This window comes from Trachemys scripta, chromosome 2, assembly GCF_013100865.1.
Source record: "Trachemys scripta elegans isolate TJP31775 chromosome 2, CAS_Tse_1.0, whole genome shotgun sequence".
Taxonomy (NCBI): Eukaryota; Metazoa; Chordata; order Testudines; family Emydidae; genus Trachemys; species Trachemys scripta.
Genome location: NC_048299.1, coordinates 45,943,091 through 45,967,844, shown reverse-complemented (window position 1 = coordinate 45,967,844; position 24,754 = coordinate 45,943,091). Strand labels below are relative to the sequence as shown.

The following is a 24,754-nucleotide window of genomic DNA, read 5'->3' as shown; positions in this document are numbered from 1 at the left end:
CTGGAGAAGCTGTAATATTTAAATCTACAATAGACTAAAAAAAAAAAAAAAGAATCCAGTGAAAGTTTAAGATGGGTAATAGCTCTTTATAAAATATAGCTGAAATAAACTTCTGCAACCCAAGACCATCTCTTATGAAATGTCCACTCACTGCTACACTGGAACTTCTCCAGAAAGCTGACCATCCTCAGGATGACTGTTTTAAATTTACAAATTTTCAATTCATATTGTGGACTTACCAAAAAGCAAACTACAGAAATAAATAGTAAAACATTTGAAATTTTGTTGGAGAAGAGAGGCTCTCCTTTCCCTTCCGAAAGTACTTGACGTTTTTGTAACACCAGATAAATAAAAGCGAACATCATTCCATGAAAGACTACCTGCAAAAGAAAAACAGGGTAACTACTCACTCGTGGCATTTAATAAACACAGGTAAAAACACCAAGGTAACAGGGTTGTTAAGATATTTGGTCTAGAATGTTACTCCAGACTCCTCCATTAACATCAGGCTATGGTTCAGAACGCCAACGCCGCCGTCTGTTTTACATTTTTTGGTGTTCTGGCACTTTAGCACCTCCCCAGAATGCAATGTATGCTTCACAAACTGCAACACTTGTGAGATTTGGAATTTTGTTAAGTACACAGCTCTCCCTGGGGCATACAAAAAATTTAGGCAGTTATTATTAAAATTGGCAGCAGGGGGAGAAGGTGTGCCATTGATTGGTCCCAGACCACCCACTCTGTGGAGTGGAAAGAAGAATTTGAAGACTGCTGCCCCCAACCACAGCAGGCAAGACAATGCCTTCCGAAAGAGGTCAGAGGAAAAATACGCTCTGGTCTCACATCCTCCCACTACCCAAACAAAATACAGGAGAGAACAGGCAGAAATTTCTCTCTCTGCCAGCACACCACACTGTGGGGGAAGAAGAATGCCCTTTCGAAAAGCTATTTTAAAACACAGTATTTAAAATGTATTTATAAGCAATAAGATAAAAATAGCATCTCTACATAAAAGGGGAAATAAATTCTATATCAAGACCTTCTGATTTTAGCAGCACAGAATATTCAAAAGGAACACTCCCATGGAAATGGCAACAAAGTCTGATGAAGTGGGTATTCACCCACGAAAGCTTATGCTCCAAAACATTTGTTAGTCCATAAGGTGCCACAGGACTCTCTTACTTTTTACAGATCCAGACTAACACGGCTACCCCTCTGATACTTGACCCCATGGAAATGTCATTAATTTATAAATTATGTTGTTTATATAATTAAAGTTTCTTTGGAGGTTCCTTTGGGTTTTTAAAAAAGATTTACCATTTACAATTTCAATTTCCTGCAGAATTTAGCCTTGAAGTGCCAACCAAAGAAGTCAGTTGTCTCCCAGCTAAATTTAAGTCTGGGACAAGATAGAATACGCAGAGCTCTGATTATGGACACTTTATAGGCTCAGGATATAAACAAGTCAGCTTCCATCTTTTCTGCATGGCTTTGACAAATACTTGAAGTAAAAGTGGATGCTTCCTGGCCCTACAACAAACCATTGCCTGGAACTTCAAATTTATTTTTTCCATGGGAAGAGGGAAAAGTAGATTCTAAAAGTTAAAATATGTTCAGGAATACTTCTTAAAACACAAGACCACAATTAATTTATGAAAGGATTACATACATAGCGGTCTAACTTCCACCTAAACCACCATTCATAGACATTTCCATTCAGCTCAAAACATGTGGACAATGGCCAAAGAGAAAAAATCTTCTCAAATACACCCTGCAAAATACAAACATGTCAAGAATGTTAACATTGATTTCAACCCCATTTAATAAATTTAATTCATTTCATTATATTTTAATACCATTGTACCAGTACTAAATCAGTTTAATTGGCCTCACCTAAAAATAAAGTCAACAGGACTTGTGCTCACACTGCCCTCTCAAGATAAGGCCCATAATACTTATGTCAGTTAATGTTGGTTTAATAGTTCAATTTTCACATCAATTAATTTTAAAGTAGCTAGGACATTTGTCTACACTGCCTGTGTCATGTTCTACCAGGTACAGGCCAGAGCCTGAAACAAATTCCTTCCTTAAAAAAACACAACAACCCTGAAATGAGTGCAGATAAATTTTTGAACGGCAAAACACTACAGATGTACAGTTATGCTGCAGCATGCTTCCCATTCCCTACATTTAATTTAAACACTGCATATTCTCAGATATGGAAGAAGTAAAAATGTGGTGTTTGTTTCAAATTATCTAATTGAATGAACCTATTTTAATAAAAGTGTTAGATATACACATCTAATACTCACTAGACAATATCCCCAAGTTACTGCCTGACCCCCTCTCCCTTAAACACAAATTGGAACCACACACCTTGTTATTCTGTGGGCCTCTGACTGTATCATGATATACTGTACAGTATTTCCTAATCCTCCCTCCCTATCTGTAGTCAGTGCGGTTCTCAGCAGCCAGATGGAATGAATTCATGGTCTCCTTCTTAGAGATCATTGTTCATACCCCTCCATGAATTAGCTCACAGAAAGTGTTCCTCCAATTGTAGGGAAGAAGGCAGCCAGTCTACCATTCCTCCAGGAGATTAAAATCTTTACTAATGACTAGAAGTGGTTGAAAAGGAACAGAATTACCTGAAACTATTCCTGAATTTGTTTTATTTTTCTGATCAACTTCAAGGGTAGTTGAAGTTTTCTGAAAATTCCAAGTTTCAACTAAAAAATGTGTTAAACATTTTCCCCACATTTTTCAATCAGCTTTACCAGTGAATAATCTTTTCAATCATTCTGAAGAGTTGGAGTTTTAACATTATTCCAACGTTATTGAGCCCTACTATAAATGTGTCCGTAGTATGACATATTGTGTTACATTGCAAGCTCTTTGGAGAAGAGACTAATTTTTTTCTGTGTTTCCATAGAACCTAGCTCAGTGGGATCCTGGTCCATGACTTAGGTGCTCTGTTAATACAAATAAATAATAATTTGAGTATTTCTGCAGATAGATGTTATTCTCTATGCACCATGATAGAAGTGCCCTGAAAGGCCATCTGACATTTCCCTCTAATTTCCCATTGATAAAAGCATCTACCATCTTTCCTCTCACTACTCGATTTTGCACTGTGGGCTTAAATGGAGACAATAATTTATGTGTTGGGAGACGTAAATGAAAGCTTTACAGAAAACTTCAGTACTGATACTAATGCGAGTTGGTGTTTGTTTTTGTTTACTTAGTAAGGGGCAAATTCTGCCCTTCATTCTGTACCCTGTACATGATATAGTACGTGGTAAGTCATGCACTTGGCATGAAATTCACAATGATACAGAAGATCTACACAAAGCCTATGCACTACTCATGTGCCACTTAAATCTTCAACAATAGATCTTAAGTGGTACATAAACCTTGTCCTGGAAATCTGTGTAGGCATGAATTTCACCCATGAGAAACTGACTCCTCCAAAGAATGCCGACCTTCCGGTTTCCAAAGTTTTCAATAGACAAATGGCAGCCAAAATTAGGCCCTCCAGGTAGGATCAAGGGGGCTGGGGAAAAATCCTAACAGAAGTTATATACGTTGGTGTCAATTTTCCAATGACTTCTGTGCCACATTTGCTTGGTTTCTATGGCAAAGTGAGATCTGTCTTTTTAAATTTAGATTTTTCTCTATTTTCAATCATAGGAAATGTAGTGAAGAAAAATGGAATCTTTCTAACTCCTGGTACTACAGCTCAACCCCGCATCTGAAAGTCAAACTGTTCTTTGATTTGTACATCGCTCATAACTGACAACATTCCTGCCCTCAGGATTTAGCTGACAATTTTGCTGAGATGCATGAGAAAAGAGAATGCAGCTTGCTCTGCAACTATACTGGCCATAAGCGCTAACAGCACAACCTTCCCCCCACCCCCAATAAATTAGCCAGACAGGCCCTGAAAGATAAATATAAAGCCGATCTCTCAATTTACATAACATTGTAGGAAAGAACAGTGCATTTTAAAAGTGTTGTAAGAAACAAACAAAATGTAGGATACTGAAAATTCCAGCCTCCCAGATAAAATCAGATATGAAAAGGAGGCATTTAAATATTCAATTCCCCCCCCCCCCATATTCCCCTATATAGTAACAGAAAACTGGTCATAATGTTCTATTCAGAGTGGCTTTCCAAACTGAACACACAGGCTACTATTAATTCTCTAAGGATACAATAAATATAATTTACAAACCTGAGAATTTGCTAGAAAATATATACACATAAGTAAGGAAATTAGTTTCAGCAGTAAGCCAAAGTGCCAGAAGCAGTTCCCTGTGGGAGAATTGAAAAATTAATGAGTATCTGATGATACATTTAATAAGAAGTCAGTAGCTGTGTCACACAGATATTCTTTATAATTTAATATGTGTATTGTCCAGATATGAGCCAGTCACAATTTGCCATTATCCAAACATTTTAATTTGGTGATTTTGCTTTCTTTCATATAAAGTAAAATCCACACCACAAACATTCACAATCATAAATTCACACATTATTCTATCCTCAGTTGCACAAGTACAACCCCTTCTGGCTTGAATGAGACTGATGTGCACATATCAAAAGGCACAATTTAACCCTACAAAGGCAAACACAGCTTTAAAGACTCAGTTTTGCCAGACACTCAGCATGGGAATTTTTAATTTCAGTTACACATGAAAAATCTGTAAGATTTTTTTAAGTTACATAAAATGAGTGTATATTTAAACTGTGAGTCAGGAGCGAGGTACTATGAGGCACATTTAATTTTGCTCCTCATAAGCTGAACTGGTCAGTTGAGGAGCTGTCTCTTGCCAAGGCTAGCCAAAAGGAACAGCTCCCCCACGCTGCTGGTAGACACTGTTTTGATCCCACAACTCAGCTGTGCAGCGGAGAATGGCTCTCACTCCTGCTTCAAAGATTGGAAGCGGGCAACAGGCACAGAGCTGAAGGAAAGTGGTCAGTGAAAGGAGCTTTCAGGAAGTAGTGCTGTGAGGTCCACAGTGGGACTTCTGTTGCACAGTGCACATGAGGAAGGAGGAGCTGTTGTAAGAGAAGTATCAGGGTGTTGCATATAACCTCGTAAGCTGGTTGTCAGCGCTTTAAAATTAACAGTAAATATTCTGGACATCGTGTCAAAGGACAGGCCAATTACCAGTTCTGCAGTATGTATTCCAGATACACGTTTAAAGTGCTTCACTATCAAAAATGCAATCTACACAATTGGAATATTACACCATTAATACATCAGGGAAGAAGTTACTCACCTTGTGCAGTAACTATGGTTCTTCGAGATGTGTCCCCCTATGGGTGCTCCACTATAGGTATATGGGCATCCCTGCATTTCTGATCAGAAATCTTTGGTAACAGTGTCCGTTTGGCCTGCACGTGCTCTCTCTCCTCGTGCTCTACTTCGAGGCTAATTAATGCTGCGCAGGCCAACCACCCTCAGTTCCTTCTCTACCGCAGAGTCCCTATCAAGAACTCCGAAATAGAGGAAAGGAGGGTGGGTTCCGGAGCACCAAAAGTGGGGCACATCTTGAAGAACCATCGTTACTGCACAAGGTGAGTAACTACTTCTTCTTCAAGTAGTGTCCCTAGGGTGCTCCACTGTAGGTGACTCCTGAGCAGTATCCCTAATGGGAGGTTCGGGCTTTGAAGTTGAGTCTGTTAGGGATAATATTGCTGCGCTGAACCTAGCATCAGAAGCAGAGTCTCCAATAATCATACAGTATTCTGCGAAGGTATGTACAGACGCCCAGGTGGCTGCTCTGCAGATTTCTGAGATAGGGACATTCTTGAAGAAAGCAACAGAGGAAGAAACGGACCTCATGTTGTGTGAGAGAATTCCAGATGGAGACACTATGTTGCGAACATGATAGCAGAGCTTAATATAGTTCGAGACTCACTTAGAGAGCCTTTGGGGTGATATTGCTGTGCCTTTAGGCCTTTCCGCAATGGAAAGGAAGAGCTTGGAAGATTTCCTAAAAGTCTTCATCCTGTCCAGGTAGAAGGCCAGAACTCTCCTAACATCTAGCATGTGGACTATGGCCTCTCTGTTATAACAGTGAGGCTTAGGATAAGAGGTTGGGAGATTAATTGGTTCACATGAAAAAAAATGAGGAATAACCTTTGAGTGCGATCTGAGAATAATCTTGTTGTGAAAGAATTCTGTAAAGGGGGGTGCGTCATAAGAGCAGCTATTTCCCCTGTTCTCCTACCTGACGTGATGGCCACGAGAAATGCGGTCTTCATTGACAGGTGTGTAAGTGAACAAGTGGCCATAGGTTCAAGGCTCTTTAAAACTAGATTTAGGTCCCATGTTGGAGTGCGGCATCTGGGCTGGAGAAAAAGGTTCGTTATGCCCTTGAGGAATCTCTTTGTAGTTGGGTGTGAGAAAACTCTTGTGGATGGAAAGTCACTATGGCTGCCAGGTGTACCTTGAGCAAACTGAGGGATAGCCTTGTTTTCTTAAGAGCCAGTATGTAATCTAACACCACAGGGAGAGTAGCATGTCAGGATAATTTGCCTGGAACCACAGCAAACCTGAAATCTGGACAACTTCTGCAGGTAAGTATGATGGGTAGCCGATTACCGACTGTGTAGTAACACTTTCTGTACCTCCTCAGAGCAGGTGCTCTCTATGCGTTGGAACCAAGAAAGAGCCAAGCCTTGAACCGGAGTATCTGCAGGAGAGTGTCTCCTTTGTTCTGTGAGAGGAAGTAAGTAGTGGGTTGAAGAGAGATGGGTGGACGCATCACCAGTTGTGACAGGTACAAATACCACGTCTGTCCTGGCCAGATGAGAATAATCAGTAGAACGTTTGCTTTTTCTCTTTTTATTTTCAACCTTCACCATCAGCGGGAACAGGGGAAAAGCATAAAGAAGACCCTCATCCCATGGAAGAAGGAAAATGGCCCCTAATGAGTGCTGTCCGAGACCAGTCCTGAAGCAGCAGTGTGGGCATTTCCTGTTCAGGTAAGGAGCGAACAAGTGTATTGATGGTGTCCCCCATTGACTGAATATGCTGTGAAGTACTGCTGGGTTCAGTTCCCACTCGTGATTGAATGAGAACATGCAATTGAGACTGTCCGCTGTTGTGTTCTACACTCCCAATAGGTAGGCTGTTGATTAGAACATTGTGGCAAATGCACCAGTTCCATAACTTTAGTGCTTCTGTGCAGAGAGAGGATGATCTGGCACCTCCCTGATGATTTATGTAGTACATGCCTGCAATGTTATTGGTCATGACCTTCATGTGTGTACTTCTGATCAGTGGGAGAAAGCATTCCTGACCACCCTGAGTTTGAAGAGGTTGATGTGGAGAGTCATCTCTATGGGCGACCACTTGCCCTGAGTTCTGAGGTTGTTGAGGTGTGCACCTCAACCCATGAGGGATGTGTCCATACTGAGAACTGATGTCAGGGGAGGGGAGGAGAGGCTGAATGAACAAGACCCCCAGGCAAACATTTCCTGCATCTTTCCACCAATCCAGTAAGTGTTTGACCCTGGAAGGCATCTAACCTGTCTCTGTGTGGCCTGTAAACCGAGCTGAACCATGTCTGCAGATACCTCATGTGTAGTCTGACATGAGATATTATGAACATACTGGCGGCTATGTGTCCCAGAAGCAGGAAGCAATGTCTGGCAGAACTCTGAAGGCTGGCTTGAACTGTCTCTATAAGCATGGACAGGCTGTGAAATCTGTGTTGAGGAAAGAGCGCTCTCACTTGCAGTGAGTCAAGGTCGGCTCCCATAAACTGCAGGCATTGTACCGGAGTTAAGGTCAATGTTTGGGTGTTGATTTGCAGGCCCAGGTTTGTGAATACATCCATAGTTCCATGGGTGGCACGTAGAACTTCTTCAAAGAAGTGGGCCCTCAGGAGGCAGTTGTCCAAGTATGGGTAGATCATGATCTCCTGGGTATGTAGGTGAGCCGCCACTACAGAAAGGATCTTGGACAATACTCTGGGAGCCCACAAGAGTATCTGTTACAGCTGTCCCCCTGCTGTTCTGTTTGTGCTGTGTGGCCGCCCCCCGGCCATGGAACTAACCAAAGTCACAGCCTGGCCCTGTTCATGGAAATGGCTTGTGCAGACTGACTGGAGCCATTGCTCTGCTCAGAGAGGGGGGCTTTTCGCTCCTTTGTCTAGCTTCTTTGTTCGGACCCGGCTCGGTGTAGGCTGCTCTGCCCAGGTATGTAAGACCTAAAGTGGCCACATAGCTAAGCATATGAGTCATACCTGTGGCTCAGAACTTGCCCAGACATGTCCTGTGCCTACCTGCAGTTTCCCTGCCTTCTCTCCTCCCCTGGATTAAGGGGAACCAATCAGAGTTACTGGCGGGAAACTGCCTGAGTTTGCCTATAAAACCAGACATTTTCTGATCAGAACCCCGGAGAAGGTCCTTGCTTTGCCACCTGGTCTGATCAGCTAGGGGTCTTTGGGAGGCCCTCTCCCCTCTCTCGTTTGTTTTTGAGCGTACCCCCGTTTTTAAACTCCCCTCCCACGAGCAACGAATCTGTGCCTGGAGATCTCCTGATTATTGTAAGCGAATCGAGTCCTCTCTGTGTCCTCTGATGTTGAAACTGCTGTTCCTTCTGCTGCTGTGGGGATTGGTAAGGAAAAACCTCTTGCACACACCCCTTGTTTTACCTGCTGGCTTTCTTTCCCCCAGCAGGCAGACCCAAGCTAACTCCTTGGTCTGTATCTGTGATCTGTTTCTTGCTCCGCAGTGCCTTTGCTGCTAGAAATAAGCCTGTGCCTTCCTGGAATGTATCCTGGGCTGCCAGCTTGCAGCCACCCCACTGCTGCAGCCACCACTAGTTAATCCCCCACCCCCCCTTGGAGCTGTATCCTGGGCACACACCCTCTGGAACTACCCCTAGTAGAAGGTGCACCCATTAGGTTAGATTTAGCTTTTAGTCTAGATAAGTTGTAATTTCATTTTTCATAGCTGTGGTTAAGTTAGGTTTAGGAAATTGCTTGCATTGTACTCTGTAAATTAGGCTTAAAGAATTGTTGCACTGTGTTTTGTTACTTGCTAATTTGTGTAGTCTTGGTTAAGTTAAATCATAGATAAGATTTTACTGTGTTCTGTATAATTGTCTCTCTGCTGTTTAAACTTGCAGCCTGTCTGCTTTCTCTCTCTCTTTCTTTCTGCTGTTTAAACTTGCAGCCTGTCTGGGTGACGGGCATGAGTGAGTGAGTGAGTGATATCTAATAAACTGCTGTTTTAAAGAAAGCACGTTTACTTGCATAAATCTTATCAAACAAAATTGCTGTGTTCCTATTAATTATTTTATTTTAGGCAGTGTTAAGAATAAATTAAGTTGCCCCAGGTAAAAGTTCTAAAGACCCCAGATAACACTGGGAGGTACATAATATATTTTTTATCATCCAATTTGCATATTGGTGTGGCCGATGCTGGAGTCTGCCATATAAGCTTAGCTGGGTCCAAAAGTGCCTTGTTGATGGGGAGCATTATTCTGGAGGAGGAGGAGGAGGAGGAGGAATGTAAAATATCCAGCAACTTATGGTGAGCGTCTTTTATCTCCTTGAGAAATATCTGTAAGGTATCTGCCAACCTCTTTGGCCTTGTCTACATCTACCCTACATAGTTTTATTGACAAAAGTGAGGTTACAAAAACACAAACTAGCCAAGAATGAATTTCTAAAGAGTAAAGTATCTGTGAACGGACTCCTAATTGCTCTGTCTCTAGCCAGGGATGGTTGAGAAGGAACTGAGGGTGGTTCGCCCATGCAGAGCTAATTAGCCGCAAGGCAACGCATGAGGAGGAGAGAGCGCATGTACATGCTGAACGAACACTGCTACCAAAGATCTCCAGTCAGAAGTGAGGGATGCACATACATCTACAATGGAGCGACACCATAGTGACACTACTCGAAGAAGAAGGGACGGGGATCTATGTTGTGATAGTATATAGAGTCTTTACTCTCCAGGTCACTGGTTCTAATCTAGGTGAGGTAAATGATCTCAAAAAACAGTTACCACATGACAGATGTTCACTGCGCTATAGTATGTGAAACAAGCTGGTGGTCTCACTTCAACTTTCTAAAGAACAAGCATCCACATTACAAGAAATAATGCATTTAGCACCATCTTGACAATCTCAGCAAAGGGGTCAGACACTGTAGCAGCAAGGAGACCCCTACTAGGTAAGAGAGAACAAAATTGGTCCCTCAAGAAGAGGGTTGAGGTACATTGGCAGCACAGACTAGGGGAAGTTTGCAATACTGATGCTCATGCTGTCCGTTTTCTGTGGACAAAGTATTTTTCTAGAACACTAACTTTAGTTTGTAAGGTAACACTATGCCATTCCCTCTCAAAGTTCCACAATGAAGAATGGTTGGGAATATATAGTTCTGAATTTCATTCTACTTTTTAAAAAGTGAGCTTTTGTAAATAAAAGGGAAAGCCATAGATAACATTAAAACTCTGAGTTCAATGAATACAGGTATAGCAATCTAGGAGCAAGTTAATGTGAGGTTTTTAGCTTGCATTCAGCAATTGTTTGTTTCTTGCAGTGCTCACCAAACATAATTTTCAAAACCTCAGAAATATAAATTCATATTCCAACAAATTTAAGCAAGGATACAGTTCAACAAACACTTGATTGTGGTCTGTTGAGAACTACAGCAAGTGAAAACTCTCTCTACAAGTTTGGTGGACAGTGGTTTAACATATTTACAGAATTTACTTCTACATTATTCACATATCCAAATAAAGACAAACACACTAGCTATCAAGTTTTGTGTATGATTGTAATTGTGTACATTATCATGTAAACACCTTTACAGTAAAAGGAAAGAAACAAAATTTATTTTACCATTTGCTTTCTTCTGGACTATCTGAGGCCATACAGCTAATGTAGCATAGATGATCATAAACCAGACAGTGACTAGTGGAACAAAGTAGTAAAATTGGTAAGGTCGATCCATCACTATACATAACACCACAACCAGGAAATTGAGACGAAATAAAACCTGTAGACGGTTGGGATGAGAAGGAAGAGAGAAGAGTTTTTTCCATTTAGGATTACCATCAAACTGGGTTTTTTCTTTAACACTATAAAAATTATATAAATATTATGCATATCAATTTAAACACCTACAATATTACCTTTCTTGAAATTTGAATGGCTGTCTCAATAAGCAGTTTGAACTTTAGCAAAGAAGTACAACTGAAGGGTTGTAGTTTGTTGTTTGAACCAAGATACCATTTGATACCAACAGGGTAAGCCAGTCACATATTTTAAAAATGTATAGTGTACTCCCTCACCTTAACTGGGCAAAAAAACCCTACAACACAATGTTTTCTCCAGTCATCCTTGTATTGGAACAACTGATTGTTATGAATAAGAGCGGACTTTGAGATACCCTTTCATTTTGAAAAGAGAATAATGAATAGATCTGGTAGAAGACCTGGCAGGGGGTGATAGCTAGAGGGGTGAGACCTGAATGGACATTCCTGTACCAGACCATGGAGGGGAGAAGGTTAAAGATGCAATTACTCTGAAGCTGTGACAGGGCCTAATAAGCACTCATTTGAGTGAAGCAGCCATTCCACCATCTTTTAGGGGAGCATGAATGATCTCCACTAAAACACCCAATACCTTATTTTATTTTACTAATGATGAGGGAGGTCATGAGTCCAACATGCATACAGCAGCTTAAAGCTTCTAGAACTTAATTGAATGAAAATGGCTGTAGTTCAAACCAGAGATGACAGTAGTTTGTGCCATCCAAAGCAAGACCTGCAGTCTTGGAAGCAGGCAATCCAATGTGCTGGAATGCTGAATTCAATTGCTCTTATCCACAGAGGAAGAAAAACTCCTTAAGACATAAAGGCCCATTGGTGCCAACTGGCAAAGGCTTCACACTGTTCTTTACAAACAACTGTCTCAGACCCCACAAACTCACTACACCTAATACTCCACCTTCATGGTAATTATCCATAGAGTAGCATATGAGGTCTTTACTACAAGCTTGTAATGTACCAATACTCATTAATCATTGTGAGATCTGTGTACGGGTGTGTATCATTCGGTACCCCAAAGCAACACCTTGGCATCCCCATATTTACCATGGTGATATAATTATGTTTTATACAAAGTATGTCGTATGATGTATCATTTTAAAGGTCTTGATCTGTTGAACATTAATATCCTGTTAGATTGTACATGCTATAATTGTATGGGAAGTTATGAAGTTTTACTATGTGTGTTACTGTAATAAGTTGTAAGGTTGGGAACACACACAATCAGCCCTTCAGGTACAACAATGGAGCAGCCAGACACTGATAATGGCCCATTAAGGGGAATACACATTCACAAGGACTACCTCAGGAATTGTATACATTAGAGACCTCTCAGAGAGACCATGTAAACAATGGAGACTGTTTGGGTAGGTCTATACTTACCTCCGGGTCCGGGCGATAAGCAATCGATCTTCTGGGTTCGATCCCGGAAGTGCTCGCCGTCGACGCTGCTACTCCTGCTCTGCGAGAGGAGTACGCGGAGTCGACGGGGGAGCCTGCCTGCCGCATCTGGACCCGCGGTAAGTTCAAACTAAGGTACTTCGACTTCAGCTACGTTATTCACGTAGCTGAAGTTGTGTATCTTAGTTCAAAGTGGGGGTTAGTGTGGACCAGGCCTTTGACTCATGTCAAGATCTTTCCAGCAAGCTGGAGGAACTTATAAAGGAGGGGAAGTGACATTATCATTTGGCCTCTCTCTCTCCCCCAACACCTGGAAACATATCTGGAGAACAAAGTCTGATCTGGGGAGATGGTCCCAGGCTGAAAAGGAGAATCCCAGCTTTTGATCTATATTGCTTACTACTTACAATCACTTAAAATCTACCTTTCTGTAGTTAATAAATCTGTTTTATATTTTCCCTAAAACAGTGGGTTTTGCTTGAAATGCACGGGAAATCTGCTCAGGAACAAGAGCTGGTACATGTCCTCTCCACATTTAGGGAGGGGTGGACTAGGTAATAAACTTACACTGGTCAGGCTTCTGACCAAGGCAAGATAGTACAGTTCTGGGGTCCTGGGTCTGGAGAGCTGTGGGGAATTCGCTGGAGCCTCTCCATTGTTGATTCACGAGTGGCTGGCAAAAGCGTTCATGTAACTCAGCAGAGTGTGTCCCTGCCTGTGGATGTCTGTGTAAATGCAGTTCCTGGAGGGCTTGCAGCTTGTCACAGCATCACAGTGTGATAGGGATCCCAGGTTGGTGAGACAGAGGCCAAGGGCTCAGTGGTACCCCATTTCCAAGTTGCACCCCGGGAAACCCATCACAGGGGGTTATTATTTAAGAAATAATATAAATATATAAAAAATTATTCCCTTCTGGTTTTGGAGTGAAAATGAGTCAGCAGGAAATATGTCTGAGTGATCACCCTCCCTGGCTAGCTGATTATGTAATGTATTGGTCAACAGAGTAACTTTGAACCAACATAGACAAGTCAATGGAAAACCATACAAGACTCACTATAAACATTGAAACCACTTGGAAATGAAAAGGAACAACATGACAGTGAGGGGATTGCCCTGTCTGTGAATAAAGACAAAAAACTTATTTGGTTTATCTCAGGGTGGATCCATTCACTGAGGAGGTAAAGCGAGGGAGCTTCATGAAAGACTGGGTCCTAGCTCCTTGGGGCTATCAAGTGCTGCAAAAGACTGAACTTTAATAGTGAACTTTCCTATCTAACAATGAGTGTAGGCCCTAGTTTTCATTTTTTTTATATGCAACCATTCTATTTGAATTTTATTTCTTAAATAAATCTTATTTTGGTTTACTATAATCAAACTCAAGTGATATATGTGTCACAGGAGTGTTGGTCTAAGGTAAAACTGTTAAACTGGGGTACACTCTTCCTTTGGGAACAGAGGATCTGGGATTTCTGTGGGTATCTAGTGATCAGGGACTGAATACCATAAGGGGACACACTGAAGGGATCCAGAGCCTGGGGTACATCTATTGTCAGCCTGCAGGGCAAATGCAGGGCTAGTATAGCCCAAAGGAGAGTACTTGAGTGGCTGACAGGCTGTTCGTGTGAGGGAGCTAACACTCAGCTTGCACAAGCAAGACTTCCTCGTGCTGGAGGGAGGTGGCAACACGGTGGCTCACAGCCCTGGCTGCCCTAAGAAGCATCACACTCTTCACAGTGAGAAAAATTTGATTTTGTTTCCAGTGGTAGCATCCTGGATTCACCAAATATTTATCTATTTGTATAAGAGCCAACAGAAAAATGCTCTAGTGGTATGTAAAATAGAATCTCCACATTAACCAGACAAGATGGGGGGATGGGTTGGGGAAAGAAAGATCCAAAATGGATAATTTAGATAGTTTGTTTCAGTCTTGCCTTTTCATAATATTACATTGGTTTATGTTCACCTCTATTTATTGTGCCCAATTTCTGATGAAAATATTAAGAATGATTATTTTTCACCTCAGCCACATTCTAATGGGTTACCTGCCTTCCCTCTAAATTTTTTTATTATGTTTGTATTAGATAGACTAGATTGATCAGACTACATTAAATAGACCAGATGAGAGAGAGATAGAGACAATGATCAGTTTGTTATGAATACAGGTCTGTCGCATCTTAGGCGCATTTAGCATGTGCGATTTCAGCTTTACACGGTCAGCAAAAACAAAAACAAACAAACAAAAAGAGAAAAACAACAATTTAAATACTGTTTCTGTAGTGCGGGCGATTCCGCCCGCCATTACACTCAATGTAATTTTGACTATATGCAATTTTCGCTTTAGGCGCTGACTGCGGAACGTAACCCAAGCGTAAGATGAGACAGACCTGTATCAACCAAAATAATTTTAATCTCAGATAATTTAGCGAGCAGAGAGAGATCTAATTTGGGAATATTTTTATATAAATCAGTGAAAGATTTATTCTTACCTGACACACTCTATACAATCCAAAGTCTCCTTTGATCCAAAAGTATGAAAAATGCCCATAACCTGTTTGGAACAGATATGCAGCAACCAGAACCCGAACGTGCATATACACAGGCAAAAACTGTTGAGAAAAATAATTTACCCTTTTACAGAGGGCCACAGAAGCGCTCTCTCTCTCTCTTTTTTTTAAAACACTATTAATTGTAAATAAGTTCAGGGACAAAGAGGAGAAAGTTCTTCTGTATTTTAGGCTTGTTGTGTTTCTGTTTCATAAAACTTTCTGTCATTGTAAACCAACTGTAACAAAGGAAAGAAATGTTATGACTTACTACTACGTACAGCAATTATTTTGACCTAGCCTCTCTCAAATTGTAAAATCTGAATAAACTTCTTACAACTGTATCAACAGCTCTACTTTCTTGTGGGTCTATAACTGGATTAAAGGGGGAAAAAAGTGTTATTGAAAGTTTGCCCTTTAACAGTTTCAACTCCTAACACAAAAAAGCTGTCTCCAGCAAGTTTTTGCAACTAAGTTAATACAGTCTTCCACAATGAGAAAAATGATTCCCCTTCACGGGACGGAATGTAGGGGGGGGGGGGGGGGGAGGAGGTGAGGAAGGAAAGACGACAAAAAAAACAAAACAATATAGCCCCATTGATATCTTTAGTTATTGAAGGAAATGATATAAATGAGACCTCACAAAAATTGTGTTTTCAAAATTAAAGGTTAAACGAGGAGCATAATGTGAACTGTTTATGATACTCAAGTCTAATAAATGCTTGGATATTTTAACTTCTGTATCTTGGCGGTAAAAGCCAGAAGCTTATTTTTCCTTTAAAGCATTGAATCCAAATCACATTACTTTTAAAAAAAAATAATTCAATTCAAATCACTTACAGTGCTTGCTCCAGAGATATGATAAATCAAAATAACAAGCTGCATCCAGCCTTTCCATTCATCTGTCTGCTCTCTATTTAACATCTTAGTCTATGCAAAACAAAACAAGAGTGTTGCTATTCCAACAAGTACAACGAACATCTACAAAATGAGGAGAAAAAGTTCAAAACAATAAACCAGTTTATGGGCAGTTGGATCTAAGAAGAAAAACTTCTACACTAATGACATTATATAAAGTTCAGTGTGTATTAGATGTTGCCCCATAAATCAATGCTCATCTACTAGTTTGAACTAGGATTTGACTCTGATGCATTGTGGCCAGTTGATGGATGAACCCTACCAACAGCCGCACCCACAAAAATACTTTACCCAATGCACTTGCAAAAACGTCCTTTTGCACCTAATTACCAGTTTGTGTACAATTAATGAATTATCATATGCAACTATATATTTTGTGAGTGCACCAGCGATATCTTTCTGATAATTTGACCTGCAATACTTTAGTGAATAAAAATGAATTCAATTACAATTCTGAACTGGGAAATGACACCAGCATGATCTTTACCTCTTTGGTGTTTTCGGTATAAAATACCCCTAAAACCAGGATGTAGATTATTGGTATGAAGAAAGATGAATGTGTATAAAATTTGTTTTCCTTCATGAATAGATTTGCTCTGTCACACAGATAGAAATAGGCCATGATTAGACCCAGCTTGAAGAAGGAGTATAACAGTGTCTCTAGAGTAGAAACAGGAGATGTATTGGTGACAGGTTTTTTCTCCTCTCCACTTTCCATATCGGTGCATGGCTTGTTTTTTCGATGATTATTACGATAAATAAAACTGAGAATTAAATATCCAATAATGGACAAAGCAAAAAAGCAAAAAGCTAGCTTCTGTATCAGAGTGAGAGGAGGCTGAGGCTGGCAACAGGAACCATCAATGGGCTTCAGAATCTTATTGCAGTAGACGTTCATAAGAATCATTGCACTCTGTCAAAGAAACAAGTAACTAGCTATCAAACATTCTCAGCATAGGAGATTTTTTTCAAATATATTTACTAATATTTCACATTAGTAAAGAGGCATTTTCCCCTATAATTTTATATTTAAGCACTTCATATATGCGTACACAGCTAGTTACACACAAATTCCAGGATTAAAATAACTCATATTTTTAAATATCAGAGGGGTAGCTGTGTTAGTCTGGATCTGTAAAAAGCAACAGAGAGTCCTGTGGCACCTTTAAGACTAACAGATGTATTGAAGCATAAGCTTTCGTGGGTGTATGCATGCATCTGACGAAGTGGGCATTCACCCACGAAGCTTATGCTCCAATACATCTGTTAGTCTTAAAGGTGCCACAGGACCCCATATTTTTAAGTGTCCTGATGTAAACAAACAGCTTTAATTTTTATTATTGATTTTGAAAAAGCAACAAGAACCAAAGTCACGGGTGGGAGCACAACCCAAATAAGTAGACCTGGGAAGGTCTGCTATGGAGGGTGTGGAAATGTAATTCTTCTACCTCAAACTGCGGAATGGCAGCAAAACTGCTTTGCAAACATTACTGCAGACTCAGTATTGAAGTAACTCATGCAGCTTGCCAGCTGACCTGCACAGCCATGGATCCAATAACCCACCTTCTGCCTATCTATCTATTAGCCCACCCCCACAACCACAAACTTCCTCCATGTTGTGCTGCAGGGAGCCTTTGCTGAGATTTATATGGGATGATGATCCCCTGAATGGGTTCCCCACATCCCCCCAGCCTCCGCCATAACAGCATTACTACTAATATGCGGAAGATCTTGCACACTCACAAAAGGTGAGATTTAGCCCTGAGAGCAGCTCTCCAAAAAGTTGTGATTGTCATTCATTCACACAGAGGAAAGCAACAAATTTGCAGCTTGGATTCCTTAGGACGTGAAGGATTTAGTGATGGTCTCAATAGTGTTTAACATATAGGAGAAACCACGTTTTTTGAACAGCTACGTAGTTACTTACAAAATGGCAAGTAGTATCTTGTCAAATTTGTTTGCAAGATCCCAAAAGATACCCTTTCATCTGCTGGGATCTTGCAAACAATTTCCTGGAAAACTCTTGCATGTCATTTTTAAGACTACAATCATTAAGGGACACCACAGTTCATACTATCTGCCATTATGAGTACAACACGTTCAATTAAAATCTTGCTCCATTATTACTTTTTTGTTATGTTGACTAACAATGAAAGTACTCACTGTTTCTCTGCTTGATTCTGGGAGATGCAGGCCATCTGAAGATTGCATGATAGTTTCTTGTGCTATGAGTTTAGAAACGCTGAACACTTTAACTTTAGCTTTGGAATTTCTGGAGCTGCTGTTCAGAATACTGATTGCAGCTTCATTGTAAGCATCTATTTTCTCATTAGTGATCATTTTCCTACTGTCACTCAACATATCTTCATAAACAGGATCTGAATTGAAAAGAATGTTAAGCTTTATTAAAAAAATCAATCATCATAATTCAAATTCTATAGACTATATTCATCCTAAAAGATTAATCATAATTTTTCAGTGCTACGCTGGATGGTAAAATTAACATTTTACCATTTGTATTATAGTCCTTGTTTTTTATGAGGTTTAAGACCAATAGTTCACTGTAATCTTCAATCGGGCATGCAAGAATTTAGTTTGGGAGCAAGTTTTCCTAAAACCTCTCAGAACATGTATTTAGTCATCTAGTAAAGAAGAGATTTTTCTCTTCTCAAATGCTCCTGCACATTTCAATGAACGCACATCAATAGTTTGGTATTTTTTTTTTTTTAAGTCTAACTCTGCTTATTCAGAATTCATAATGTTGAATATGTCAATTGAACATTAAAATGGGCACATCAGCCAGCAATACACAGTTAAGGTAACATAAGTGTTTACATTCTAATCTAAAAATCCAGAAATATCAAAATTAAAACAGGATTAGCTACCCTAATGCTGTCACCTCATATTCATTACATCACAATCTTTAAATTCATGATCAAACACTAGTTCTCAAATAATTCAGTACATCGCACTATTTTTCCTATAACCTTAAAAACACATTAAAAACACTTATATTTTTCATACCTCTATACTTGTGCTATTTTCATAGTCTAGTTTACCTTTAATGACTCTGAATTTTTATACATGTTCTCCAAGTATATATTTTAATGTAATATATCACTTTTTCCCAATCAGCAGCACAGCTGGATGGAGTTCAGGATATGAGGCACTTAACTGAACTAATGTAGATGGCCTCTGTGTTTCCGCATAATTTTCACTATTACTTTATGACATAAAACTGTAAAATGTTGTGCAAGAATTGGTTATTTTGTATGTTTCATACTCCTCCAGGGAGAATTCTCCACCAAAAAATTTAAAATTCTGCAACAAAAAATTAACAATTCTGTGCACAATAGTTTAAAATTCTGCAGAATTCTGAATATTTTATTTGTCAAAATAACAATATAATCACACCAGTTTCAATTATTTTTGGTCATTTATTTAAAAATACCTGTCAGCAAGTATATCTGTAATAATACAGACAACAAAAAAAGATTCAGGAAATGTTTTTTGACAAACAGATTCCTTATTAGGCATATTAATACAGAATTCTGAGTAATAATTCATTTAAACTACAATACAGGACTGTATTTCCTGCATCCCTCAGAAGCAGTGCAAAGGCTTGGGGGAGTCAGGGATAACAAAGGAGCTGAGGGAGGGGGAAATAAATTGCTGGGAAGGAGCCTGGGTGTGAATTTGGAAGATTGTTGGGTATGGGTGGGAAAAGTTTGGAACAGGTTTTTTTGGGGCGAGTGGGGAGGGATTGTTAGGGATCTTCCCCTATGCAGGCTCTGGCTGAGCCCTAGCCTCTCCCATTCAGTCAGGCACATCTGCACCTGTCCCTTTGTGTTCCTGCACCCCCATGAGTCCTTGCACACCCCCGTTCATGTGTCCCTCCACCCCCACTCAGACACCTCCTCCCCATCCCTACGTGGCTCTGTACCCCATCACCATGTGTCTCTGTGCTCCCACCCAGCCACTCCCGTCTCTATGTCCCTGTACCCCCTCCCCCCCAATGTGTCTCTGTGCCCTCACTCAGACACCCTCTGTCGCTATGTAGCTCTGCACACCCTCCCCCCTCACCCTGTGGCCCTGTACTTCCCTCCCATGGGCCTGTGCCTCCACTCCCCCATTCAGCCCCTGCCCCACTCTGTTCTCCCCGATTACCCCTTATGAGCTCCTCTCTGACCCCCAGCACCCCACACCACCCGTCTCCCCATAGCCCCTGTCTCCTGACCTGGCCTGACAGGCGCTGCGAAGAAGGCAGGCTCTTTGTCTTGCCTAGCTGGCTGGGAGCTGCTGCTATGGTCTATTGCCACAGCGCCCTCTGGTGGGCAAAAGGCAGAACTGCAGAAGTTATTTTCTGCTGGGAGCTGCTGCTGTTCTTGCGCCACATTGCCCTCTGGTGGGCAAAAGGCAGAACTGCAGCAACATTTCAGCAGAAGCTTCTTTCTGTGCAAAAAATTAAAAATATGCATGGCTCATTAATTATGTGCATGCAGTAGCACAGAATTCCCCCAGAGTAGTTTCATACTAATGACTTTAATGGATTGATGTACAGAATAGTACAGAACACTATCATATGCCCCACATGTGTATCTGAGGGCTTAATCCTGCAAAACACTAATGTGTACAGTGCTTCCTACCATGAGCAGTCCCTCCCAGGTTTCAGACACAGATACTGATGGCTATGGGGCTAATTAGAGTAGTAGGCACTACATTTAATAAGTATGCACAAAATAAGGTCATAAAGTTGTAGAATATATATTGCATAAACTGTATTATTTGAGAAATTGTATGTGATCATATAATTAAAAAAGAATACAATACATAAAAGGTGAAAGAGTTGAGACCGCATGTGTATCCTGGACTTTGGCAAAACTTGACTTGTAAACCATTAACTAAGCAAGCTTAACGTTTTCTTAAATTTCTCTGCTGTTTTTTAATTTAAGTTAAAATTCAGTTATTAAAGTTTGAAAATATTTTACACCAACAGTCTATTTGATGTATGTAATTAACTGTAGTCATGGTTGCTTATTGGGTGTGGGTATGCCCAGCCTTAGTGCTCCTCTTTGGAAAATATATCCCTTTCTGGCTAACAGCTAACTCCATAACATAAAAAAACTTAAAAGGAGCATTTTTCTTAAGCTTTATCATGGGTTGTATAAGTCAAGCAATTTGAAGAAGTTTATTACAGGAATCTTTCAACAAGAAGTCAATGTTTAGGGGGAATTAAGATTTTTTTTTTTCCCCCAGGAAAAAGAAATCAACTGCTTATGTCTAGATATAACTGTCAACACGTGTAATTTCAGATAGCTGTAACTCATGAAGGTAGGAACAGGTCAAACACATGGAATATACAGTCAAGAGGAAATGGGTGAAATCTCATACCAATATTGACAAAGAGCCAAGTCTTCCAGATTTTATATAAAAATTTTCTGAATATTTATGCACACACTAGACTACTTATGAACAACCTCAAGCAAAGCAAGGTAGTGAAAGATGGTTTAGTCCTCCACAGCCTGCAAAATTGTAATTCAGATCAGACAATTACAGCACAAATTAGTGTTATCTACTGTATTTTACCTTGTAAGACCCAGTATACATCACTACTCTCTGCTAATTTTTCCAAAAGAGGTGCTATTGAAGTGATATTGATTTTATATTGCGTGAGGGCTTCATTGCTGCCATTGTGAATCTTGATAGACCACTGGAAGATTAAATAAAAAAAATTCAGATTCTTTATCTCTAAAGTATATACAATCATAAAACTTTACTGATGCCACTTCCATCATTAGCAGCTATTTTCAATACTATTATAGAACCTGTTTATTTCTTAAATATTTTAATAATTTTTATAGCATTAAAAACATTTTTTGGTTTGACAGGCTAGGTGCATAACAGAAGAATGAACTATTATCATTCAGAGTACCAAGATATACGTTGCAACTGTTTAACATAAGGGTGACATTTGTCTACTCAAAAATTGTTCTGATACAAATTTGATTAGAAACTCACTGACTTGATGGAACAGTATTAAGGTAGCAGTAACACATAGAGACAAGATTTAGGGTCAAATCCTGTGGACTTTATTCAAACAAAACTCTCATTGACTTGAAGCAGAGGTTTGTATGAGCAAAGCCTACGGGATTTTAAGTTCTTTAGTGTATTTATTCATTTAATGGACAGTATCTGAAAAAGAAAGAACCTGAAAAACAGTACTATACCAGAAATAGCTATGAAGATTTGTAGTGGTATCTATTTAAGTACTACGGTGAAGGGGAACATTTATGTATCCAAGTGCCTCCCAAATATTTAAATAAATTACAACAACAATCTTTCTGTCTTCCTTCCCAGCCTGTAATAGAAATAGTTTAGGAAATTATTTAAATTATTGTTCTGTGTGTGTCTGGGTTGACATTACAGAGGAAACAGAGAGCTGAAAAGATGAGTTTTGTATTAGCCTGAACGTGGTGAGGCCTGTAGCCACTGTAATGTTTTGTGGGAGTGAATTACATGATCTAGGTCCATTTCCTATGAAAGGTCTTTCTTTATTATTTCAGTGGAAAGTAGCTATTGTGAGAGGTCATAATCTTGGAGGGAGAAACAAATTTATTCAGAAGCTATGCCCAATCTGATAGAGAACCCTGAATATCAAAACAGATACTTTTGCTAAGCCCAAGAAGGGGCACAGTATTCTGGCCAGTCAAAGACAGAAATGGGAATTTCTGCTACCATCAGTACTTCAGCATCAAATAGTGCTGAGGAATCCCATGGACCCAAAGGCTGCAGAACAACTTAATCTGAGGGCAGACATGCTTGGTAGTGGCGGGGGGGAAAGGGGGGGGGCGTAGGCAGCAGAAATAGGAAAGTGCTTCAGAAACCTATGAGTATTACTTCAGTCTTGTACATGTTCAACTTTGACCAACTTGAAGATGGTGTAGTTTAGTATGAGATAAAGGACACAGAGAGCTGAGTGTCATCTATGTATTGATGACTCATTTTTCTCTTTCATATCCACAAAGGCAAAGTTTGAAGTCAAAGGTGATGCCCTTGATTGCAGTTAGCTAGAAGGGGGCATTTTGGTACTGGACTATCTATAAGCAGTAGTCAGGGAACAATGGTTGTGCTTCACTGGTTCTTCTAGTTCTTGAATGGTAGAGTTTTCTGTAAATACATTTTGGAATTTGATTTCAGGATAGACTATGGTGGTGATTTTTTCATCTTATATCAGGGAGTTTTCATTTCTATGTGGGGTAGGACATGGTGCAATCAGGACTGGGGGGCTATTCTTGAGTTTCTTATGTTAGTGTCCAGCCTTAGGCCATGTCTACAATACAGGTGCTATAAAGGCTCACCTACAGCACTGTAGCTATGCTGTTTCAGTACCGCAGCATAACTGTTTCCTAAAATGATGGGAGGGGTTTTTCCATCACTGTCGGTAATCCATCTCCCCAAGCAGCAGTAATTAGGTCAATGGAAGCTTTCTTCCCTGGTTCTTCTACACCATGGGTTAGGTCAGCACAGCCATGGTTCTCAGGGGTGTGATTTTTTTCACACCCCTGAGCAACATAGTTATGTCAATCTAAATTTTAAGTGTAGACCAGACCTTACTATTTTGTCTGGGGTATTGGTGTGTGTGTGTGAAAGAGAGACTTCTAAGAAAATTTTGAGAAACAAAAAGCACAGAGTTCAGATAGGAGTTTTAGGCTATCATCTGTGTGAATGCTGAAGTCTCCCAAGATGGTGTGATGGTGGCAGACCAGGTACTAGCTCATGTCAAGACCCACAGGCCTCACGGAACATTGACAAATGCATAGCTGGAAACCAGTCTGGCTCATCTGTGCGTTAGTATTATTAAAACAGGTATTAGATTTATAAAAATGTGTTTAGACTGTATGAAATTCTTGGAAGTTGTTGCATGCATTAATCTCACACATGATATCTGTGTCCCATGTTATAAGGTAATATTTAGGTGTTTGCTCTGAAACTATAAAGCCCCACAGTCAGGAGAGATGCATTAACAAGTGTGAAATACTAGTTTACCACAAGAAGTGTCATCTCCTGCCCAATGAAACAAGGCCCATAGACATCAGACAAGCTATTGGGCAACATCAGGGGACAAAAGACTTTGATGATTGCTCCCCCCACACCCATGAAAAGGAAACAGTGCACGAACACTCATCCCATCAGCTTGAGTTTTGGGGAGAAGGGAATAAAAATTCCTGTCAGGAAGAAATTGTTATCCCTATGCTGCTTGAACTCTGAAGGGCAAAGATTTCTAAGCATAAGTAAGGGCCTAAAGACATATAGAGCTTGCATATTACAACAGCTTCTATCATCTTCTGAAACCAGATTATAACTCATTTGTGTGTGTATGTTTACCTGCTTTAATTTTGTAAATAACATTTATTTTCCTTAGTTAATAATAATTAATAAATCATTTATTAATAAATAGTTAATAAAACTTCAGTTAGTTTATTATAGCATTGGCTACAAGCATTGTTTCTGGTTTGAGCTCTGAGAGGCAACTGACTTAAGGAAAGTGACCGGTCATTTGGACCTGGGAATAGCCTGAATATCATTTTGATTTTTGGTGTAAGGCACCATCTGTCACAAAGGAAAGCTTGCCTGGGGTGGTAAGATAGACTGGAATAACAAGGGGACTGTCTGTGACTCTACATTAAGGCTGTTATAGTTTTTGAGGAGTTCGTGCTGGATACTTACTTAGTTGGTGAAATTTAATCATAGAATCACAATCAGTTTGGAGTTTGTGCCCTGGTTTGAAACAATTGGCCCTGATACTGGTATTCACG

The 24,754-nt window shown here is 40.1% G+C and overlaps 1 protein-coding gene across 3 annotated transcripts in view; it reads right to left on the bottom strand.

Annotated features, from left to right (window-relative positions):
• Positions 1-24,754, bottom strand: part of CASD1 (CAS1 domain containing 1) — a 57,048-nt gene that overhangs the window by 5,888 nt on the left and 26,406 nt on the right. For 2 of the 3 annotated variants that reach the window (XM_034760461.1, XM_034760460.1), the window contains exons 7-15: positions 21,525-21,648; positions 18,102-18,316; positions 16,426-16,851; positions 15,861-15,950; positions 14,964-15,083; positions 10,868-11,024; positions 4,235-4,314; positions 1,670-1,771; positions 240-380 (exon numbers count right to left, since the gene is read on the bottom strand). In XM_034760461.1, coding sequence (XP_034616352.1) covers positions 240-380; positions 1,670-1,771; positions 4,235-4,314; positions 10,868-11,024; positions 14,964-15,083; positions 15,861-15,950; positions 16,426-16,851; positions 18,102-18,316; positions 21,525-21,648 — 1,455 coding nt within the window. The remainder of the gene's footprint in view (positions 1-239; positions 381-1,669; positions 1,772-4,234; positions 4,315-10,867; positions 11,025-14,963; positions 15,084-15,860; positions 15,951-16,425; positions 16,852-18,101; positions 18,317-21,524; positions 21,649-24,754) is intronic. The other variant, XM_034760462.1, reaches the window with a different exon arrangement.